This window comes from Dioscorea cayenensis, chromosome 6, assembly GCF_009730915.1.
Source record: "Dioscorea cayenensis subsp. rotundata cultivar TDr96_F1 chromosome 6, TDr96_F1_v2_PseudoChromosome.rev07_lg8_w22 25.fasta, whole genome shotgun sequence".
NCBI lineage: Eukaryota > Viridiplantae > Streptophyta > Magnoliopsida > Dioscoreales > Dioscoreaceae > Dioscorea > Dioscorea cayenensis.
The window spans coordinates 16,650,411-16,675,754 of NC_052476.1; the positions used below are offsets into that span (position 1 = coordinate 16,650,411).

The 25,344-nt window shown below is 36.2% G+C and overlaps 1 protein-coding gene across 2 annotated transcripts; it reads left to right on the forward strand.

The window, feature by feature from the left end:
* The first annotated feature begins 12,652 nt into the window (after nucleotides 1-12,652).
* Nucleotides 12,653-18,393, forward strand: LOC120263040 (pentatricopeptide repeat-containing protein At5g27270-like). Of its 2 annotated transcripts, XM_039270965.1 has the most exons (7): nucleotides 12,653-13,200; nucleotides 13,621-15,025; nucleotides 15,204-15,515; nucleotides 16,067-16,171; nucleotides 16,261-16,348; nucleotides 16,763-16,827; nucleotides 17,121-18,393. In XM_039270965.1, exons 1-4 carry the CDS (start codon nucleotides 13,189-13,191, stop codon nucleotides 16,153-16,155), a joined length of 1,818 nt encoding a protein of 605 aa, XP_039126899.1. In that variant the 5' UTR covers nucleotides 12,653-13,188; the 3' UTR covers nucleotides 16,156-16,171; nucleotides 16,261-16,348; nucleotides 16,763-16,827; nucleotides 17,121-18,393. The 2 variants fall into 2 exon arrangements, with proteins under 2 accessions (XP_039126899.1, XP_039126898.1); XM_039270964.1 differs by having other exon boundaries at nucleotides 16,261-16,827.
* The last annotated feature ends 6,951 nt before the right edge of the window (nucleotides 18,394-25,344 follow it).

Consider the following 25,344-nt stretch of genomic DNA (forward strand, 5'->3'; position numbering starts at 1 on the left):
GAAATCAACAATGGTCACCATTTTGCCTTCATGAGTGATAGACAAAAGGTCAGATGTCTTAACACCTCAATACAGTAATTAATTTGTGGTTTAGTAAATGCTCTCATGACTAATTAAATGTTGTTTTTTTATGTTTGTTTGTTTTTTCCCACTTTGCTGTATGTTCTATATTGTTTGTCTGCCAAAATAAATCCACTAATAGGGCTTAATACCAGCATTGCAAGAATTATTTCCTGATTCAGAGCATAGATACTGTGTAAGACATATACATAGCAACTTCAGGAGTAATTACAAGGGAAAAGCTTTAAAGACCAACTATGGAGGTGTGCTAGGGCTAGCTTCATCCTTGCCTTGAACAAGGAAATGGAAACCTTAAAAGCCATGTCACCTAATTCCTTTGAGTTTTTAAAGAAAATAGATCCGCAACATTGATCTAGGGCACACTTCAAGCCTAATTTCAAGTGTGACATGCTTTTGAATAACCTTTGTGAATGTTTCAATAGTGTTATACTTGATGCTAGAACCAAAGGAATAGTAACATTGAAAGAAACCATAAGAACAAAGCTGATGTGCAGAATTCAGAAGAAGAGAGATGCAATGGCAAAATATGAAAGTGTGATTTGTCCTAAGATACTTAAAAAATTGGAAAAGGCAAAGACAATGATTTACTCCCATAGTGTTGCATGGTCAAGGGGTGACCAATACCAAATTGTAGGCAGTGATGGGCAATTTGTTGTCAACACAAGAGAAAAGACATGTACTTGTACAAAATGACAATTAACTGGAGTGTCTTGTTCTTATGCCATTTCTGCAATATATTACAACCGAGACAGGCCAGAGAATTATATAGATGATTGTTATAAGGTGTCCACATTCCTAGAAATATATAGGCATATCCTATAACTTACACAGGACAAAAGTTGCTGGCCAAAGAATCCTCAGTGCCCTATGATACCACCTGAACCTGTCAACAAAAAAAGGGGGAAGAAGACTATGCTAAGAAGGAAAGATGCAACTAAGGAACCTGGATTTTACAGAGGAAAGGTGAGAAAAAAGGCAAAAAAATCACCTGCAGCATATGTGGAGCTGCAGGTCATAACAAAAGATTTCATGGTCAATAGGTACATGAATTATATTATATTGCATACAAGTTCATTCTTGTTCTGTTCTTCATAATTCAGCTTGCATTTTATTATGTGGCCAGTCCAGGGAACTAATACTCCCAATGATGGGCATGGAGGGCAACCTGGGCCTTCTACAACAACTAATCCTAGTGATGAGGTGAGTTAATTACACTATATGAATATAAGTAAAATTAGGTTCTAATGATTTCTATTGTCTTGTGCAAGTATTTGGTAATGACCCTTTAGATGGAATAGATCCACATGTTCTAGAAGAACATATGCAAATGGTATGAATATGGTTGTATCAATTTAATTTTACAATTTGGAAACCAATTTACTTTTTCATATTGTGTCAGATTGATCACTTTATTGAATCTCAATCCAATGAAAGGCCTGAAGCAACTGAAAATATTCCAGTAGAACCTGTATCACAGGTACTACTATTGCCATCAAGTAATACAATTTAAACTGTCTTCACCTGATGCTTAAGTGTTTATGATTTTCAATTATATAGGTTATTAATACACAAGAGTAGGAGTTTAATATTGCTGGTGAACTAAGGCCAACAAAAAAAAACTTCAAGTAAGAGGAGGAAAAAAAGGGCCACAGTTGAAGCTGCCCCAAAATTAGCTAGAAAAAACAAAATTGAAGTTGCAACCAAAAAGAGAAGACAATGGATTCCACCAGGAGTTAGTAGTGCTTCTAATGCTGGAGGAAATGCTGGAAGGATGACCATCTACTTAACTTTTTTTGTAATTTTGTTTCTAAGGATATAGTTAAGTTAGAGCCTGATGGCATTTTTTATGTTGCACAGTGGAATTACCTTCTAAAACAAGCTAAATGAATTAAGTATAAATTTTTGTTCTCAAAATTTTGTCTCAAACTTGCATATCTTGTCTCTTAAACAGATATTATGATAAATATATATTATGTAAAATAGATACAGGGTAAATAACAAATAATTGCCTATAAGAAGTAATATATGGCGTTAATACATGAATTAATTGCATTTAAGCAGTGCTTAGTAGTTTTAATACATGAATTAACTGCATTTAAGCAGTAACTAATCACTACATTTAATCAATAGTTAATACACGTTTTAACTGCGTATAAGTAGTAAGCACAAGTTCTAATACAGTTTTTAACGGCATATAAGCAGTTATCATTAGTTGTAATACAGGGAAGAAGGGGGGAGATCTCACTGTCCCCTGTTGGAACATCTTTCTCTATAAATGTGGCCCTGTTTGGTCTCTTCCAGTGTAGATGCAGGCGTGGAGATGAAGATTAGGGCAAAGATGGCTTTAGGGGACGGGGAGATGAAGATTAGAGCAAAGATGGCTTTAGGGGATGGGGAGATGAAAATTAGGGCAAAGATGGCTTCGGGGGAGAAGTAAGAGAAGAATGAGAAGAAGAGCAACTAGTCTGACGTGGCATCCTGCGTGGCACATGAGAATGGCCACGTGCTTTAGTCGTCCACTTGGCGCTTCCACATGAGCATATGACATGGAACATAGCTTTCCATGTAAAAATTCCGGCAACCACGTCAGCAGCTCATCATCAGAATAGTTCCAATGCCCTCCCACTGAAAGTAAATTGAAGTCAAGTGCTCATTTTGATACAGATTGAAATGAAGTGCTCAAAATGAAACATGGGTATAATAAAATACCCTCCCAAAAAAATAACCCTAATTATGAGTACACCTTTTAAAAAAATTGATTGCTATATGTACGGTTAAAATTTGATTTATATATAGAGTAATGCTATATGAAGCGAAGCAGTCACACGAACCAGCCACACGAATTACGTGGCTGGTGACGTCGCTGCTTTTTTCTCACTCTTGAAATCAATTTTTTTTTTCTAAAATCAATTGATTTATTCCCTCTCTCTCTATCACGTGGCTGGCCATTCCTCTCTCTATCACTCTTTCTCTCTCTCGTGCTCTCTCTCTCTCGGTTCCCACTCCACCACCAGCCCGGCGCTTCCTCGCCACTCACCCCTCCTGTCTCTCCAGCACCACCGATCCCGGCGCCGCTTTTTCTCTCTTGCGGGCACGAGCGATCGACAGTCGCTCCTCGGCAGCCGTTTTCCACTCTCTCGTCTCTCTCTTCTCGTGTCCGGGTCTCCCTCTCTCGATTCCCCGGCTCCGATCGCGCATTCTACAATCCTCTCCCTCGCACTCAACGATCCCGGCCATCGCTTTCCTCTCTGCTGTGCCCCCGATCCTCGATCGTTGTTCCCCTCTTGGTTCCCGGCTACGGTTCGTTTGCTCCCTCTCCCGCCTCGGTCCCCAACGATCCCGGCCACCGGGTTCCCTCTCTTGTGCCCCTCGATCCCGCAATCGCCTCCCTCTCCCGGCTCCCAGTCCCCGCTCCCCCTCTCGACCTGGTGGTATTAAGGTATAAAATATTTAACAATCATGAATTTAAGGGGTTATAATTTTCACAAATCCTATTTTAAGGTTCATGATTTTCAGGGGAAAAAAATATGAGTCAATAAATATTATGTGAAATCTTAGGGTATTACAGAACCCATTTCATGATTTTTTTTTTTTTAATTTGTGGTATAATGTTGTCTGATCTTTTAATGCATTGTTAATCTTTTTTTATGTGGTAGTTGTTATTTAATTTTGTAACATGTGGCATAACCTAATTAATATAATTCAACCAAGATTATGAATTAGTCATTTCTTTCAATTAGTTGTGCTAGATATCAATTAGTGAATTCTTTCACAGGCTTTTTTCATCCAAGAATGAGTGAAATTTATTTTAAAATAAATTATGAAATCAGTAAATAATATCAAATTATTTATGAATTTATTGTTTGTCTAATTTGTGTTTAGACATATACCTAAAGCAAGAACATGGAAGAAGTGGTACTTGGGTATTCTGAGCAAGAAAAAATTATTGCTGAAGTTGGATGTTCAAGTCATGAAATACAGGCCACAGAAAAATCGGTAGATTTGGATTTAATTGAAAATATTGTGCCAAAGGCCGGTATGATGCTTGATTCTGAAGAAGAAGTTTATAAATTGTATGTCCAGTATGCTCGGCGTGAAGGCTTTGGTATCAACAAAAAAAGCACGAGGTTAAGTGATGATGGGAAATTGAAATATTATACACTAGCATGTGCAAGAAGTGGCAAACGAATATCTACTTCAAAAAACTCCTTCAACTCAAAGAAGTGAAAGTGTAAATGCATTTTTTGATGGTTATGTTGGTCCAACCACTTCACTTAAGCAGTTTATTGAGCAATATGATAATGCCTTGAAAAGCAAGATTGAGAAGGAGAACAAAGCTGATTTTGCTTCATTTAACTCGTGCTTTCCATTGATCACTGATTGCTATTTTGAGAAGCAACTACAAGAAGCATACACAAATGAAATTTTTAAATTGTTTCAAGATGAGTTGCGAGGAATGATATATTGCAATCTAACTCTCAATGGTTCACATAGGGCAGTCTGCTCAATTCAGGTGTCTGACATTGTCAAAGGGAAAGAAGGCGCATTTAGAAAGCAAGTGGTATATAATGTTTACTATAACGAAGAAGAGTTTGACATTAAATGCTCTTGTCAGTTGTTCGAGTTCAAGGGAATTATATGTAAACACATTTGCAAGGTGCTTCTTGAGAAGAATGTGAAAGACATTCCTTGTAGGTATATTTTACCACGATGGAGGAAGGACATCAAACACATGCACACATATGTACTAAATTGTTATGATGACCCACAAACAAGTGATGAGAAACAACGGTATAATAAATTGTGCTCTCATTTTACTAAAGCCGCAGAACTTGGAGCAGAGTCAAATGATAAATACAACTTTTTGATGAAATGTGTGGATGAGGCAATTGAGAAGTTGACAACTTGCACGGAAAAGCTTACCCCTATGCCGTTGGAGGCGACTGATGTGCCACACCAAAAATTTTCGACTCCTTTGAAGGTGAGGAGTAAGGGTCGTCCACCATCAAAAAGGAAGAAATCAAAAGTTGAAGAAATAATAATCAGAAACAAGAAGAAGGTATTTTTATGTACTATATTCATTACTTCTTTTGGTTTTTCAATGTTTTTGTGTGTGTGTGTGTGTGTATAACATCCATGTTATTATTGGCAGAAGGCACAAACAAAGGGAAATTTTGCACAAGATGATCATTGCACACAAGAGAGCGTGGTAATTTCCTTGTAATTGTCATTAATGTCCAAGTTACGTATTAAACTCATTTAAATTTTTTTTAATGATTTGTTGGACTATAATATCTTCTCTTAGGTGAATTCAAATTCTATATCGATTAATCTGGATATGCATCATAGTTCTTCTCTAGGTTTTACAAGCCAATGTAATGATCCTTGATTGAGGTGAGTTGTAAGATAATTCTTTGTGATTATGATTGTTGTTGATAAGAAAAAACTGAAAATTTGTGTTCATTTTTGTGTTCACAGGGTTTTAGGCTTGACAATGTGGAAGGAGAAACTCATTACAAGAGTTAATTGATCACAAGGTTAATTTTGGGATGAAAAAAATTGTTGTGGCTTGACAATGTAGTTATTTTGTTGTGGTTTTGAGTATGTGTTAATTTTGTTCTCATGTTCTATATTTGCTTTGAAAACACTTTTATGTTTGAAGGATGATGAGTGGTACAGGTGATGGATATGATGAGTGGTTTTGAATTTGTGTTAATTTTGTTGGGTGCAATAAGATAGTTGGTGTGTTTTTGTTGGCAATGAAGGTCTTTTAGTTGTTTCTCATGTTCTATATTGGCTTATGTTTGAAGGATGATGAGTGGTATAGGTGATGGATATGATGAGTGGTTTTGAATTTGTGTTAATTTTGTTGGTTGCAATGAGTTATTTTGGTGTGGTTTTGAATGTGTTAATTTTGCTGGGTGCAATGAGATATTTCGTATTTTTCTTAATGTTAATGATTAGAGTTATTTTGTTGTGGTTTTGAGTATGTGTTAATTTTGTTGGGTGCAATGAGATAGTTGGTGTGGTTTTGAGTTTGTGTTAATTTTGTAATTCTTTTTCCCACAACGGATAAGGAAAATCTGGACAGATCAGAGAAATCTGGGTGAAAGTAAAAAAGCCCAAACAATGGATAAGAGAAATCATAGACCTGTTCTAATAGTGTGAGCTTTAACATCAACAATTCCAGAGTCAAACTGTCCTTCACTACGTGCATTATCCACAAGCACATCAAGAGTACTAATAAAAAAATTCAAAAAGTTTGAAAATTGGCAAAGAAATGTCAATGAGTATTCTAAACAATAACTTCTAACCAAACTATGGAACATGAAATCAAGTCATAGACTTGTTCTGATTGTCAGGAGGCAACCCTAAAAGACGATTTAGAAAACGACCAACATCATGCATATCAGAGTCCACTGTCCGACCAGAAACCTTGCCAGCATCCTTTCCATTTCCTGCGTCAATGCACATGTTATCCTTTGACTTGAAACAGAGAAAAGAATAATCTTTGAAGACACTAGGAAACTCCCTCCAGTGCCTGATATTCTTAGGAATTCCAAAAGCCAAAAACAAATTCATAAGATGTCAATTTTTAAGTGCAAGTGTATTAATGGATCAGTATGAAATATTTAGCTTTAAAATAATAAAGACAGTTAGGAGAATCCTATAAAAACTATCTGCTCAAGGCTATCGCAATTAAGAAAAATCAACATGAACCTGAAATTGTCAAATTGAAACCCCACTAACACAAATTCTAATGTTATGTGCAATTAATAGCTGAAAAATATCAATATTTATCCATGCTCTGAATAGATATAGTGTAGATAAGTGCATTTGCAAATAAGTTAGTATCAAATTTATACAAGTGATTTAATCAGGCATTAAAATCATATGTCGTCTGCCTTATATAAATACCAAAGTGACACACAACATAAAATGTAATACATGTTAGTTTAAGTTTTTCCAAATTAAAAAAATAAAAAAAAAACAATCATCATAAGGGTCCTTCAACAAGAGTATTCTAAGCAAAGATCAACTTCTGAACCTGCTTCATTATCCCCCTATACATCATCATAAGGGCCTTCTTCCCAAAGTAGCTATCATAATTAAAAGCTTTCATGATTCTACCTGGCCTAATAACATGAAAATGTCACATTAGCATGAGAATCCAAATGAAATATTAAAACCCTAAAATTTTAGGCATGGTAAGTCGATGGTCATCCAAAGATTCCACCATCTCATTCAACTTTCACAATAATACTCCAAAATAGTTATACCACTAGGAAAAGGCATTATTTCAATAAATTGTTCCATACTAGTCTTCATCATTAAAAATATGTAGAACTCTATTTAAAATCAGCATGACCTTAATACATCAAATAGATTTTAGAACAGCCTTTATTTGCATTAACAAAAAAATTGCTTTGATTGGGCCATCATGGGGAAAGAATGCACTCAATCATTAGAAACAAACTTTTATGTTAAAAAATATTATATCAATGATAGGTTGGGAAACTCTACAACACTTGACAACAATGCAAAGAATGAGAAAGTTGTGAAATAAAAACAAGTGCCAATAATTAACCGTGTACATACAATTTTTGATATAACCTCGTAATACACATCCACAAATTATGCAATCATCGAGGCATGAACCAATGCACAACGTGCATAACTCAAGTGGGAATATTTAGAAATAAACCACTTAGCAATTTGAACTTATAACTCCAATTGGCAACCATATAAACATATTAATTTATCACAATGTTTCATTTACCCTCGAAATATGTAAAAAAAGTGCATACCGCCTCCCCGCTTAGAGAACTAGATCATACTATATTTAAGACAAGAAAAAATTCAGATAATGAACATCATAGGCTCAGATCTTGCCCTCTATTCATTCACATTGATAAATCAAGGGCTGCAACTGATGTTGCCACGCCACCCAATCTCCATATTCTTTTATAGGGCAAATCATCATGGCCACAACAACATCTAAAAGAGTAATGCTATATGAAGCGAAGCAGTCACAAGAACCAACCACATCGAAATGATTTATGCGAATGAAAAAAGAGGCTCAGATTGGAAATTTTCTCCCACCCTTCCCTCTCCTTCTACAACAATAGGAGTAGCGGTTGCCTAGTAGGCCATCCAAGCTACTACGCCATTGTAGAAAGATGAGGCCACGAGAGGTTTTTTAGGGCATCATCATTGCCTCTGTACCTGATTTCAAGGCGAGCCGACCCTCTCGGATAAGGGCATCGAGAGGGGAGTAGCGGACTAGAGCTGGGAACCGAGAGGGGAGCGACAGTCAGGGATCGGGGGCACAGCAGAGAGGAAACGGTGACTGGGATCGCTGGTGCAGGGAGAGGATTGTAGAATGTGGCAGACTGGAGCCAGGAACCGAGAGAGGGGAGACCAGACACGAGAAAGAGAGAGACGAGATAGTGGAAACGGCTGTCGGGGAGCGACTGCCGATCGCTCGTGCTCGCAAGAGAGAAGAAGCGGCACCGGGATCGGTGGTGCAGAAGAGACAAAAAGGGGTGAGCGGCGAGGGTGAGCCGAGGAGCGACTGCAGATCTCTTGGTTCCTGGCTCGCCTTGAGATCAGGTATAGAGGGAGCGGCGGCGGCGGCGGCGTGAGCTCGCAAATGAGAAGATTAGGGCACACACACGAGAGAGAGAAAGAGTAATAGAGAGAGGAATGGCCAGCCACGTGATAGAGAGAGAGGGAATAAATCAATTGATTTTAGAAAAAAAAAATTTGATTTCAAGAGTAAGAAAAAAGCAGCCACGTCACCAGCCACGTAATTCGTGTGGCTGGTTCGTGTGACTGCTTCGCTTCATATAGCATTACTCTTATATTATGAGTAATGCTATATCATGCGAAGCCACCATCCGAATTCCTCACACGAATGATGTGGCAATCATCACTATCTCTCATAGTCAGCAATTTAAAGATTAAAAAAATAAATAAAATACGAAGCCCTAATCTTTTTTTTTCTCTCATCTTCAGTCAGCCATCCCGCACCTTGTCGCCCACCGCCGCCCATCGTCACTGCCGCCAAAGCCCTTGCTGATGCCACACACCAAAGCCCTGTTTTTTCCCTCGTCGTCTTCTTATTCTCCTTTTTGTCTCTCTTTCTCTATCTTTTTCATTTTTTTAACTTTGCTTAATCCTCGAAGTCAATGGAGAAGATGATGGTGAGATGAGATGATGGGGAGTTTATTTAGTTTTTATCGATTTTTTGGTAGAAGGTAAATCTTTACATGTTCTGTGGGATATCTCAAAAGCACTTCCAAACAAAGATAATTGAAGCAACAAGAGCAAAGACTCATAGAATGGAGTCTTTATACAATAGACATATACAAAACAGTAAATCTTCTTGTAAATGACCGAGGAACTCTCTGTTTCATACATATCCTGAATAATCAAAATCTGAAGTTATTACAGAAGAACTCTCTGATTCATACATAATTATTTTAACACACTGGCTAGAATAGTGAGAAATTATCATACCAAATTCCTGGCATCTCATACATCAGACACTATAAAAATAAATTTCATTAAATAAACCAAACTGATGATCAATCGAGGTGCTTAGAAAACCCATGAAGCTTCGGAGCATATGAGCCAACCCATCGAGCAGGAGTTTCCTTGAGGAGAAGATGGAGAGGACAATGACGCTGCCATGCTGGAGAATGACATAGCTGCAGTTGTCCAAAACCTCATAAACAATCGAGGATCTTCAGATCAGCCATTAGAGTTGAAGATTAAGCTTGCCAAAAACCCTAGAACTTCAAGATTTCCATTATTGGAGATCTGATCAAGCTACAACGCCACGAAAAGCTAGAAGATGAGGGGTGGATGACAAGGTGCGGTGTGGATGAGCAAAGACGAGGGGAAGAGGAGAGCTTTGGCGGCAGTGACGGCGGGCAGGCAAGGAAGAGAGATTAGGGCTTCGTATTTTGTTTTTTTGTTTTTAATCCTTAAATTGCTGATTAGGAGAGATAGTGATGGCTGCCACATCATTCGTGTGAGGAATTCGGACGATCTATTCGAACAATATAGCATTACTCTTATATTATATATTGCCTTCTTCGTCTTCTTCTTTCCCGCTAAGAGTAATGCTATATGGGACGAATACTTCGTCCGAAACAATGGTCCGAATGACGTGGACTTTCTCTCACCTCTAAATAAACTAATAGCCAGTGCCCTAACTTTCACATTCTATCTTCTTCTTCATCATCTGACCGCCAACATCGCACCTCCCACATCACCCTCACCATCGCCGACGTAGTCTAACGCCACTGGCACCGTTGCCGACATCACCGCCGCCAACGGACTCGAGATGATCATTAGCGATCTCCGCCACCGCAACCTTGTCCCTCTCAGCGGTTGCTCCCCTGACGCCACCACGACCGTCGCCAACGTCATCTCCATCAACGAAGTTGAGATCATCAGCTATCTCCACCACCGCAACCGCGTCGATCTCCACAGCTGCTGCATAGCATCACCGACGACCACGATCACCAAAGTTACCTCATCTACGACCTCAGAGGAAAAACATTATACTAGATGTTGCCAAAGCCCTTGCTTGCACTATGGAGTGAAGCCAGCCATATATGACAAAGATATCAAAGGCACGAGCATCTTGCTTGATGTAGAGATGAGAGCTAGAGTTGCAAACTTCAGATTAACAAGGCAGAGCAGAGAAGGCCGGTCTCATTTATCCGCCCTCGCCGTTGTTCCCCGCATCTTCTCCTCCTTTTTTCTCCTATCGTTGCTCCCTGTTTTCAAGTATGCTATCTATCTGCTCCACCGTCCTTGCTTGTTTTCTCTCTCTTTCTCTAATGACTTGGTCTTTGCTTTGGCATAGCGTTGGTGCTGATGGGGACTCTGGCTTTGGGCCGGTTTTGCAGGCGTTTATTGGGAATACGAGCCTTAGCTCCTGCTCTCGTTCATGTATTGAATTTCTGCAGAAATATGTGACCTGGAATTTCACATTTGTGGAATTTCAGTACTCCCTCTGGATTCTTTAAATGAATTTAATTTGTTGTTTGTTTGATACTCAAAAACTACATAAATATTCACAATTTTATGGATTTTTTTACTGAATTTCTGCAGAAACAATTCTCATTTTCCAGTCTAAAAGCAATGAATTGAATTATTGTGTTAATTTGATACTGTATTGGTGTGTTTCTGTTTATACAGTTTTTTGCTGACTTCTATTGATATATTTATGAATCTTTCTGAATCCAAAGTTTGCCAATACTTAAGAACAAACATATTTGCTAAATCCAAATTCTGCCAATATCCAAAGTCTGTAATTTCAGTACTCCCTATGAACTCTGTCTAAGTGTCTATTGATACGCACATCCTGAAATTATTTGCTCCCATACCCTTGTATCATCCCTGAAGAATGGTCATTTGCATACTTCTCCTGCTCCTCCAATGGCAAATCAAAGAACCGTTTGCCAGCCTCACGGAGCCTATCAATGAACTCAATCAGAATGCCATGTCCAATAATTTGCATGACTCCTCAGTTTACAACAGACGAGCGCACCTCCTCGACGCACTGCTTGCGCACAAGCCTTGTCATTGTTGTCCAACATCTTAATGTCAATGATAGGTATCTGTGGACTGTCAATTGATTTCTTCTCAGCTTCTAAGGCGTCGCAGAGATGGTCTCACTCTAACTTGGGCGCACGTACTCCGTGGAGATTTGGTCTATGCCACTGCTTGCCAGGCTCTCGACCCGGGGAACAAACACCTTGGTGGCCATCATCCAATATCTCAACATATTATCATTCATACCTAATCCAAAAGAATTTTTGAAACAATGCCATGCTCAATGTAAGCACAGAATCTCATATATCAACAATCGAATACTTCCATCATTCCTAACAATTTCTCATACCTTAAAACCAAAATGTTCAATTATCGAACAACAATATCCAATTCACTCAATCAATCCATTTAGGGTTAAAGGGCAAGGATTGACATTAGGGTTTCAATCAAAAGCAACAAGGCAAAGAATCAAGGCCATAGAAAGCTTATGAGTGCCAGATAAAGCACAGCAAACATTGGTGGAAAAATTTCTCGTTCCCAAACCTCGTCTCCGCCTCATCTTCTCTGCCAACAAGAGGGAATAAAAGGAAGGGATGGATCGAATCCCACGACCATTAAGACGAGTTGACCACGAGGTTGCGATAACGACATCGATGGCAGGGCGGTGGCGTCAGGGGAGCAATCGCTGAGAGGGACGAGGTTGCGGTGGCGGAGATTGCTAATGATCATCTCGAGTCCGTTGGCGGCGGTGATGTCGGCGACGGTGCCAGTGGCGTTAGACTACGTCGGCGATGGTGAGGGTGATGTGGGAGGTGCGATGTTGGCGGTCAAATATGAAGAAGATAGAATGTGAAAGTTAGGGCACTGGCTATTAGTTTATTTAGAGGTGAGAGAAAGTGAGATGTTGTGGATGCCACATAGGCATCCACGTCATTCGGACCATTGTTTCGGACGAAGTATTCGTCCCATATAGCATTACTCTCCCGCTAATGGCTACGCTGCAAGCTCGTCAATGGAAGCCCTAAAAACCCCATGTTTGCCTCCCTTCCCGTCACCCCAAAACCCTAGAACCAAATCATCCAAATCCCACCGAAGTTTCGTATTCTTTGCGTCCACGGATCCCTGGACCCTCTCTGGTGGTAACTCCCGGAAACCCCGTCCAAAACCCTATAAGAAGAACCCCAAGAAGCCCCTTTCCGACGAAGATGCTCGCCGTATCATCAATACCAAAGCGCAGTACCTCAGCCGCCTCCGCCGTAACCAGGGCAGCCTCGCCCAAACCCCCCCGCTGGATCCGCCATAATCCTGAGCAGATGGTACAGCTCTTGAATGATGATCTCGGCGCGCATCTCTACGGAGGTCATGTCGTTGCGGCGATCAAGGCTGTTCGGGGCCTCGCTGTGCGCCGTGAAGGGTCGTATGATATGCGGGAAGTGATGTCGTCGTTTGTGGCGAAGCTGAGCTTTAGGGAGATGTGCACGGGTGTTGAAGGAGCAGCGTGGGTGGCGGCAGGCCCGGGATTTCTTCGCCTGGATGAAGCTCCAGGTCAGTGATTGGAATTCTCATCGTCTGAATTTCTGGACTTTTCTGTGTGAATTTATTTGTTTGTTGGATGTGCAAAGAAGTTAACTATAAAAGTTATCAACTTTTATGATAAATTCGCCTGTTGAACTTGTTCTTATTTAGGTTGTGTAGTTGTGATTACCAAAAGCTCTGTGAGGTTGTTCTAGAGTGATGCTTTAATATTTTGGAGCAAGATACGTGGATTACTCTTAATGTTACGAGACTTTCATGCTTTGTAATTGTTCATGAAGATGCTTTATCTAGGAATTTTATGTAATTTATATTTTCTAGGTATATACTAGACGAACTCATTGCTGATATTTTTCTCTTGTGTATGCCGTGCTTGATTGTTCTATCTGATCCTGAGCATTAACTATTGACTGCTATTTGTTCGACATGCAGCTATGTTATCAACCTAGTGTTGTTGTCTACACTATTCTTCTTAGAATTTATGGGCAAGTTGGGAAGATTCAGCTTGCTGAGCAGATTTTTTTGGAGATGCTCGAAGCTGGTTGTGAACCAGATGAAGTTGCTTGTGGTACCATGCTGTGTGCACATGCTAAATGGGGATGGCATAAGGACATGCTGTTGTTTTACTCTGCTGTGCGGAGGCGAGATATTGCACCCCCTGTTGCAGTGTATAATTCTATGCTTTCTTCTTTGCGAAAGCAAAAACTGCATGAGAAAGTGATCAAAGTATGGGAGCAAATTTTGGAAGCAAGGGTAAAAATAAATGGTTTCACTTTTACAGTTGCGATCGGTTCATATGTCAAAGAGGAGCTTATTAATGATGCTTTAGATGCATTTGCTAAAATGAGAAAATCTGGGTTTATTCCCGAGGAGGTTACTTACAACCTTGTGATCAATTTGACTGCCAAACATGGGAAAGGGGATGAGGCATTAAGACTTTATGAAGAGATGAAACTCCAAGGCATTGTTCCAAGTAATTATACCTTTGCTTCAATTCTAGCACTGCACTACAAAAATGATGATTACTCCAAAGCTCTCTCACTCTTTAAGGATATGGATAGGAATAGCATTGTGCCAGATGAAGTTACATATGGCATGCTTGTGAGAATATATGGTAAACTTGGTTTGTATGAGGATGCACAGAAGACATTCAGGGATATTGAGAAATTAGGTCTTCTCAGTAATGAGAAAACATATTGGGCGATGGCTCAGGTGCATTTGAATGCCGGTAATTATGATAAAGATTTGGATATTTTTGATAGTATGAAGTCCAGAGGTTTTGAGTTCTCAGAATTTGCGTATCGTACTTTGCTAAGGTGTTTTATTGCTAAAGGAGATCTAGGTTCCTCTGAAATTACATTTCAAGCTCTCTCCAGGTTTGGCCCTCCTGATGCAAGATGCTGTAACAGTTTGCTTACTTTGTATAATAAGTCTGTTTCTGTTGATAAAGCCAAGTCTTTGATTTCTCATAAAAGAAAAGATAAAGTACAGTTTGATGAGGACCTGTATAAAACTGTTATAGAAACATTTCCCAGACAAGGGATGGTAAATGAAATGGAGGAAATGATTGAAGAGATGGAAAATGTTGGTTGGACTTTGGATAAGAACACCATGAAATCTTTAGTGGTCATGTATGGGGAGGCAGGGGCCCCTAAAAAAGCTGAGTATTTGTTGAATACTTTAGAGAAACCTGATGCTAATTCATTTGGTGTAATGCTTTGCTTGTATTTGGAGAGTGGTAACACATGTAAATCCAAAGAAATACTGAATTCTTTGTTTAAATCAACCACTGGTCTGTCTGTATCCAGTCGATTAATCAGCAAATTTGTTAGGGAAGGCAAGCATCTTCAATTTGTCTGGCTTCATGCTCTTTTTTTAGGAACATGTACAGAAGAATGGATTTCACCTTTTCCTTTTCTTCCCTTTACTAGTTTTCAAAGGAGCTCGGGGAACTCTTTTGTCTGCATTTCTTTATAGTGTTATTTTTAGCTCTAATATGCTTGTGTGTTTTACAGGAGATCTTGTTAAAGCAGAATTTATATATGATTACTTACAGAAACTAGGTTTGAGACTTGAGGATGCAGCACTTGCTTCTATCATTACTTTTTATGGAAGGAATGGGAAAATACATAAGGCTGAAGCAGCATTTGCTTCTGCATTAGTTTCTTCAAGAATTGGAACTAATGTTTTTAGCTCAATGATTGATGCCTGTTGTAAATGTGGCAAAGTTGATGAAGCCAATAACATCTTCAGAGAAATGGTTGAGCAAGGGCATTCTGATGATGTGGTTACCATCAGCATTCTTGTAAATGATCTTACTAAGCATGGTAACTCTCTAAACTAAGGAACTCAGGGGAAGTGAGAATTGTAGCCTGCATTTTCTAGCTCACTTCTCATAATTTATCATGCCACTTTTATTTTCTTCATGTTAAGCTTGAGAGATTGAAGTGACACTCTATTCTAAAAAATTGTGGTATAAATCTTGGGTTTATGACTTTATGATAAAATAAGGAAGTTTTGCTATTCTTTCCCTTGTTCACTGAATAATGCTGGCCGACTTTATGAAGGATCAAAGCTTTTTATGATTATATTTCTCAATTTGCATTATTGCTGTAATTTATGCACAATAAACATATTGTTGAGTTAGCAATTTTTCATGAGTTAAAGACTTACGATTTCTCTGTTGCCATAATTTCCACTATCGCTAGAATGACTTCCATTTGTCATTAATAGTGCTGCCAAATGTTTGTCCATACTGTATAAAACAGAGGATTTTCTTTCAAATTGGTTGCCCAATCAATTTGTTCATCATAATTTTTTCCCATAACAGTACTTCAAGATTTATGACAAGAACTCTTATCCTTTCAATTCTTCTTAGGTAATTATCAGGAGGCAGAAAGCATTATTCGGGACAGCTTCAATCAAGGGACAGAACTTGATACAGTTGCATATAGCACATTCATCTAGTTCATGCTGGATGCAGGTCAGAATATTAGCTTGCAAGAAGTTCCATAAGTACAAGCTCAGAGTTTAATATTATAATTGTTAATGATGTTATTTTTGCAAATGCAGGTAAATTGCAGTTAGCTATTGAAACATACAATCGCATGATATCAGCAGGCATTCAACCCTCTATTCAAACATACAACACCATGATTAGGTAGCATTTCTTATCATCTTGCTTATATTTGCAGAAGGTTAAAATTCTTCTTTGACTATTAGCCCCCGATTGACAAGACAAGGTTTGTTGTCTAATAAAATAATGTAGTGTTCATGGCCAAGGGGGAAAGTTAGACAAGGCGGTCGAAATGTTTATTAAGGCACAAAATTCTGGTATTCCTGTAGATGAGAAAATGTATACAAACATGATTGGTTACTATGGCAAGGCTGCGAGTATCCTGTTTCATGGAATAATAGAAGAGAGGAATAGCTTTTTTAAATCTCAGTCTACATTATTGTTTGTCATTTCTGATTTCTGAACCTTCACCTGTTTATGGTTCTTTTCCGTGCAGATCACATAAAATGGTTAGTTCTGTTATTGGGTTACTGTTTTTTTCCCTGTGTGATATGACAGGTAAAATCGAAGAGGTGTCTCTATTGTTTAATGAAATGGTGGGGAATGGAATAAGGCCTGGAAAGGTACTATCATCTGCACTTTGCCACAAAATCTTCAAATGTGCAAAGTTATTAGAGGTCTGCAACATAAACTAATAGGCCTAGCCACTTTGTATCATAAATGCACATACGGATGATTGCTACCTGAGTGCACATAAGAAAGCAATTTTATCTTAAAATCAACAGCCAACAATAGTTGATAAATCACTGGCAGTGTATCACAGTACTTGATCTTGTTTACCATTCCAATATGATTGAGAACAACTGTTTGATTCTTATGGAGGCCACTTCATTTTGGTTATATTATGAAAATGCAGATCACCTATAACACCATGATCAATTCTTATGCTGCTTCTGGACTTCACCCTGAAGCTGAGAATATTTTTCAAGACATGAAGAAGAATAGCCATTCTCCTGATACCTTTACATATCTTGCACTAGTTAGAGCCTACACAGAAGCCCAGAAGCATTCCAAAGCTGAGGAGGTTATTCATAGGATGCAGAATGAAAAAATCCCCCCGACATGCGCTCATTTCATTTAAATCATACGTATATATGCAAGGGAAGGGTCTATTGCTGATGCCAAGAGAGTCTACACTCAAATGAGGCAGGAAGGGTTGGAGCCTGATTTAGCTTGTTGCGGAATGATGATGAGGATATATTTAAACTATGGGCTTGTGAAAGAAGGTGTATCTTTCTTTGAATCAGTTGAGGGTTTTGTAAAACCTGATGGGTTTGTCTTGAGTGTTGCTGTTCATCTGTATGAATTTATGGGGAAACAATCTGAAGCTGTATATATTCTGGAAAAAATAAGTTCACACAGGTTTGTGTTTCTCCAAAATTTGAGAGTTGGATCTAAGTCGATCAATAGCTTCGAAAGAATATGACTGATAGCGTAAGGGAAACCAAGTATTCGACTGACAGGATCTTTTGCTGTATTAGTTAAAAGGATGGATGGCTGCATAACATTGCAGTAATAAAAAACCCTGCTAGCTGATCAATCGGATTGCTCGTCAGCCATCTTTTCCTGGTTGATCCAGATTTCTGACAGTCATGAATGTCGATGCCTGGAAGGCCTGACAAATTGGTTGCTCAATTGAGATGGTGGAGTACAAAGTTTTTGGGCTATGCACTATGGAATCAAGTTCCAAGTTCAAGTTCAGTTCTCCATCTTATATAATCGTTTGGAGTACTGTCATCATGCTGGCAATTTAGATTTCACTGGTAATTGGTCTTGACTCATGGGAACTGTGGTGCCTGCTTATCTAAGTACAGTTCCGATGCTGTATAAGGAAAGAATGATGCAGCATATCAATGCAGATTTGCAAGAGGTGATCACTGTATTAAGAGATTGATATTTCTGTGCAGATTTTTCATGTTTACGAAGGGTAAATGATCAATTTTCCCACGACATCGTATCACATAAATATATGCCGCTATGCTTCTTACCCAACCACAGTTTGAGTATTGTATCCTGGCCACCACAGGTGCTAGAGGAAATGAAATGCTAATTGACGTATTCAATGTCTACTTTTATTTCTAGTATATGACTCTACAAATGAAATATTTCAACACTTTTGACCAACTTTACTCACTGATATTTTACCTAATGATGCATTAGCCCTTTAGGTGGTTTTCTGTCATTAAATGGTTGCTGGGGATTTTCAAACCAGGTGTGGTCTAAGTCAATAACAATTATTTATCGAGGAATTCTATTTATAAGATGTATTTATGTTTTGTGTATATATATGTAGAATTCAACAAATATACATGTTTATATGACATTCATCCAGTTAACTTTGAATAGTTCCTGATATCATTTACTGTTATCCTGATTTCATTTGCTGAACACCAAAAGTCTATGTTTCCAAGTTATTGCTGATATTAGACATGAAAAAAACCCAATGTCCATGGGACACCTGACCTTTGCCTTGGTGAGAGAGACCACCATGGCTAACCATCCGGACAAGGCTCGCTACATTCAAGACTTGAAGGACTCTGGTGTCACTATACTCTTTGTAAGCTTGTTTTTCTGTTTGTTTAGTGGACCTAATACTCAAGTTTATATTTATATGTTCTTGTGGGAATATCTATATCGTATATATATATATATATATATGTATCAATTAATGCAGGGGGACTTGTATGACCATGAGAGCTTGGTGAATGCTATCAAGCAAGTTGATGTGGTCTTCTCTTTGATGGGTCACCATCCGGATAAGCAACTTGCTGATCAAATTAAAATTGTTTCTGCTATTAAAGAAGCAGGAAATATCAAGGTTGACCTCATTAAGTTGAACTTTTTTTTTCATTATTATTCAAATAACTAACATTTGATATTAATGGATTGTAGAGATACTTCCCTTCGGAGTATGGATTTGATGTAGATAAAGTTCGAATATTAGAACCAGCAAGAAGCACATTGGCAATCAAAGCTCATGTTAGGGAGGAAATTCGGATGGCTGGAATTCCCTTCACTTTCATCTCAAGCAATCTTTTTCCAACCTATTTTCTCTCTCGTCTTTGCCAAGTTGAGTCCACCGGAATTCCTGATGAAAAGGTGATCATCTTAGGTGATGGAAATACCAAAGGTATATATGAACATGGTAATCATATACATGTGCTTGTGCTTTTCTTTTTGTGCATTGTGTTTCATCAAACCTTATTTTCTTGCAGTCATATTCAACAGCGAGAAAGACATTGCAATATATGCTATCAGAGCAGTGGACGATCCAAGAACACTGAACAAGGTCTTATATGTTCGACCAGCAAGCAACCATTGCAACGTAAATGAGATTATTTCTTTCTGGGAGAAGAAGGCAGGCAAAACTCTTGACCGGATCTATGTTTCAGAAGAAGAGGTTTTGGAGAAAATCCAAAGTACATAATTCATTAATGATCTACTTGTGTTCAATCTAACACAAATCTCTGGCTACAAAACTGATGTTTTTGAATGCAAACACTCATGCAGGTTCTCTGGAGCCATTGCCGTTCTTTTATGCTATTGCCCATGCCAGCTTCATCAAAGGCGAAACATGCAACTTTGAGATTGATAAATCTGTTGGAGTTGAGGCTACAGAGCTCTATCCTGATCATACCTATACAACTGTACATGAGATATTGAACCAGTTCATATGATGATAAGCAGCATATATAGCCTGGGATGGAAACATGGACCTTGAATACATCAACAATAAAATTAAAAAGAAAACCTATTTTTATGCTGCATGATGTGATTTACATAGTGTGATTTTCAAGCTAGTGTATTAAGGTAAAATAAGGTGGCATGATAAATTCTGATGCTTTGGGTCATATGCCACACATGTAAACTAAAGGCAAGTATGCAAAAGTTAATGGTGGTTTTGTGTGTGTATGTATGGGTTGTTTGGTTACTCATAAGTCATAAGTGAAGTCACAGTGTATTTGAAAATATAATGTGAGTAAAATATTGTAGTTTTAATTAATTTGGTTTGTTGTAACTGACAATGTTGTATTTTTTTTTATTGTTTGAATTGGTGTAATTAGTTGAAAGATATAATTATGATCTAAGTGAGGTGGTGAGATTATTTCATTATTTATTACTATAAGATTAAATAAAATAAATAATTAATTAAATTATTTATTAAATATGAAAATATTTAATATTTCTTGAATTTTATCACTAAAATTATTTTATGATTAAATTTTAAAAACACTTATTTTTTTTATTATATTTCCAACTATTAAAAATATTTAATTGTATAAATATTAAATTATAAAAATATAAAAACATTCTCAAACTTATATTCAATGTAATTTGAATTATTAGCTATGCCGGTTGTGATTTCTTGCGAAAAGAGGTTTATATAGGGTGTATGTTGAATAAACAAATTACCTATAATATTATATAGAGCCAATGATGGATGGTTAATTTGATAATAACAAAATTAAAGACAATGCCAGAAAATAGTGAACACAATTATACGAGATAAAATTGTACAAGTGTTGTGAAGAATGATAATAAATTATATTAAAGTATCTACCAAGCATTAAAATTGCAGAAGACACTAATGAATTTAACTAAAAATTGCAAGGTTACCATTATCTTTGATAGTATTTCCTAATTAGAGTTTAAATATGAGTTAATTTGATTATGATTATCTAGTTTGAGTTTGAATTAATTCATTAGTATGAGTTATACTGGGACTTATTTTATATGGTCTATGTATATTTTATACAAATATAATTATATGCAAACTAGTATATATGTAGGGTTAATTTTTCTTGGGAAATCACTTAACTTTGGTCAAATATCATTTTGATCACTGAATTTTGATTTATTTTGAAATGCTTATTAAAGTTACTAATTATTTCAGCAGCAGGTCACCGGATGAATTATCATCTTCATTAGATGACGTGGAGACCAGAAAAAGTCTAATTAGAGCACCATCAAAGAGTGATCTATGGACTCCACGTCAACTAATAAAAATACTAATCCATCGGGTAACCTGCCACTGAAATGATTAGTACCTTTAGTGAGCATTTTGAAACAAATCAACATTCAGTGATTAAAATGATATTTGACCAAAGGTCAGTGATTTCAAAAACCATATATGTAGTGTACATAACCAAAAAAACTGTAATTTAGCATGTAAATAAGTCAGAAAATTGTGCCAATTTGATTTTAGCATGGTTTTTGACACAAAAAACCTTTAAGCATATGGCATATGTGACAAATATATTTTGACACAGTTTCTTAACTCCATGAGAAATGTCATTGTTTTGGCACGACATTTCAGTGCATTGTTTAGCAAGGTTTTTATTTTTGTATAATTTTTATCATGAGCTTTAATTGGGTTTTGATACAATAATTATTTTCATGGTTTTTGACACAAAGATATGTGACGGAATTTGGTGAAGTTAATGGCTTTTGGTATAATTATATTATGGGAGAATTGGTTATAAACCCCTCAAAAGTTCTATAATTGTATATTTACCCTCAGAAAAAACATAATTGTATATATACCCTTGAAAAATATAGGTAATTGCGGATATGCTCCTACTGTTAGATTCCGGTAATTAAACTTAATTAACTATGGTCATAACTTGGATTAAGATATAAAATAGGTCAAAAATAACCCTTGTACAACTTAAAAAAAACTTTTCAGGGGTATATATGCAATGGTATAATGGTAATTTTATATATTTGTTTTTTGTTAATGGATGGTTTTTTAACTAATTTGAACCCTAAGGGTATATATGCAATTATGTATATTATTCAAGGGTATATATGCAATTAACTTTTATTTAGGGGCAAATATGTAATTTCAAAATTTTTTAGGGGTACACCTGCAAAATACCACTGTTTTGTGCATGATATTTAGCAAGGTTGTTAAACCCGGACTGACCTGCCCAGTTCGATAAAAAAAACCAGCAATCGGCCATGAGGTCGGTCCGATTACACTCTTTGACTAGGCCTTCGCATAATCCAGCCAAAAACAGGATCATCCGGCCGGTTTGCCCAGAAATCATTTGACCCGGCAAGATCAAACGGGTTAAAAAAAAAGGTAAGAGAGCCTGGAGTTTGAATGCTAGAGAGGAAGTGAGGGAGAGCGGGAGAGTTCGTGACCGGAGAAAATGAGGGAGAGAGAAAGAGAGAGGGTGAAGGGGGAGTAGTGGAGCATGTGAAATTTTTTTTAAGCCCCGAGAAAGGGTGAGTCCCAAGAGAGGGTGAGTCTCGAGAGAATTATTAGGTTTTTTTTTATATTTTTTATATTGTTTAAAAATTAGAGATATTATATAAAATTAAAATTTTAAATATTAATTCAATTGGATTTCAGACATTTAAAAAAATCTACAAATTAAAGGTTTGAATATTATATTTAATTAATTGTGTTTTTAATTAAAATTTTAAATATTAATTCAATTGGATTTCAGACATTTAAAAAAATCTACAAATTAAAGGTTTGAATATTATATTTAATTAATTGTGTTTTTAATTATTAAAACGTAGGTTATATTATTTTTTTATTATTAATTATTAAAATATATTTTTTGAATATTTTATAATTGACTCCGGTTCAACCCGGTTCGACTCAGTCGAACCCATTGACCCCTAGGCTTGGCCGGGTCAATGGGCGGGCCAGGTCTGACAACCATGATATTTAGTCATAACATTTTTCACAAAATTTAACATTGGATTGGTTCTTGGCAGGAGATTTTACATAATATTTATTTGGCACGAAGTTTTATCTTGGTCATCAACTTGGTTTTTGGTTTCGCTCTCAGTCTTTACAATTTGCCATCGTTGTTACCAAATTTGGCACGGTGTTGGTTTTACAATTGAGCCCTCAATAGAATTGCCCCCCATTATAAGAGCTCAGTGGTTGCTGAGCACTCAGCAGCCATTGAGCGCTTAATTGGTAGGATTCACATATTTTTTTATTTTTTTAATTAATGTGGGACCTGTTAGGGTAGTATGTTTGAATAATTGTTAAAAATTTAGTCCCACATCGGATAAAGAGAAAAACGAACATATGTTTATATAATACAAGATAATAAAAAAATTAAATAATTGAATTTGAGAAAAGTGCAAGTAGGTCCTCCAATATATATTTATTATTATTATTTTCTTTTTTTAATGAAGAGATGTCAATTGTTTTTTCTAACAGACCAGTCCAACCGTTGTTCACACCTTTTCATCTTTTTTAAAGTTTGATCTTGGGATTTTGTTGTATGTTGTGGAATTGTTGCAAAACCGGTGCAGATCTGAGAGCGATAAATTCCTATAAAATAGTGTTCCTGGGTCCCGATGCTTTTTTATTTTTATTTTTAAATTAATTCAACTGTGGATCATATCTTCTAAGTTTATTTATTATTTTTAAAATTCAACTGTTTCATTATATCTTTTAATTTTTTTTATTATTTTTAAAATTCAACCATTTGATCATATCTTTTATTTTTTTTATTATTTTTAAAATTCAACCGTTGATCATATTTTTTATTATTATTTTTTAATTTTTTTAATTCTTAAATTTTTATTTTATCTTTATAAATACACCCACATACTCAAACAAAACTTACATTCTTCTTTAGTTCGATCCGATTTAGTAGAGTATATTTGACACTTCGGAGTGAACGAAAATGAAAATTAATGCTTTTATATCTTTTATTAATGGCTTTAGTTATGTAATATTTTTAGTATTTTCTAATTTATATAAGTTGTTTTTTTTATTTCTTGATCATTTTTGATAAATTATTTTTTATTAATTAGCATCACAAACTAATTATTTTTTTCAAAATAATATAAAACATTTTTATTATATTTTAATATTTATTTTGAAATATAATTTTGAATATGTTATTAATTATTTTGTTAATAATATTTAAGAATTTATTAAATAACTATGTTTTAATGGAATATATTAATGTTAATAGTTAAAAGATGAATGAAATTAATTATGGGTCCATTTTATAATATAAAATATTAATGAGAGATAGTTTAATTGGTAAGTGTTTGATGGGTCTCATTTTATAATATAACTATTATGAGAGATAGTTTAATGAGTAAGAGTTTAATAGGTTGACGAATTGACATAGGCATCAAATTCTAAGATAGTCTAACCACTAAAAATGCTCTTAATGTCCAAGAGACAGGTGATACGAGAGGTGCGACAGGTATATCGGAACTTAGCTCTTGGTATGATACTCCACTTGAGTCTTAACAAACTCTGCCTCCAACTCTTAAACTCCTTTGTGGAGTTGTTCAATTGATTGAGAAAGTCCTGATGTGGATTGTGATTGGCTGAAAATATCTGCCTAATGACGTTGCCTTCTCAGAATCCAAATGCCATATATACTGATATACATTTTACATTTTGATTTATATGCATATATAACCCCGCACCCCACGCACACCATTATAATTTATTATAAACTATATGAATATTAGTTTTATATGTATGCACAGGTTTTTAATTATTCAATATATAATAATATATTTTATCAGTATACGTTGGTGCGTAGAGTGGTTACTGGTATATGGTTATATATAAAGAAGTCAAATTTTAATGGTACACAGGACTTTAGGTTTATTGAAGATATAAAAGTAACTAGTGTATGCCCATGCAATGGGCAAGAAAGATAACTGTAATAGATAATTTAAGTAATAATATTCGCATAAGAGACATAATTGTTAGTGATGATTTTGATGTTAATGTTAAAAGTTAACAAAGTGTACTACTATTCAAATTTTCAAAAACAACAAACTTAATTTAAATTTTAAAAATTTTTGTCAAAAATATTTTAGAGATGATATATGAAATTTGAAAAAAAATAAATAAATAAATACTAACAATTTATGGACACATTGAAATAATATAATTAATGAAATTATTGATCACGTACTTAATTAGTAGTGTATAGTTAATCAATTCAATTGTTTTTCTTTCTTCTCCAATCATGGTCAATAGTTACAGATTTCATATTAATATTCATTTCAAATATATAATTCTTTATCAAAACTAAAAAGATAATTTTGACTGTGATGGAATAAAAGTGATA

Coding starts and splice junctions, on each gene's coding strand:
- LOC120263040 (XM_039270964.1), top strand. Junction 15,026..15,203: donor CAGCAAATTTGTTAGGGAAG/GCAAGCATCTTC, acceptor TGTGTTTTACAG/GAGATCTTGTTAAAGCAGAA. Junction 15,516..16,066: donor AAATGATCTTACTAAGCATG/GTAACTCTCTAA, acceptor AATTCTTCTTAG/GTAATTATCAGGAGGCAGAA.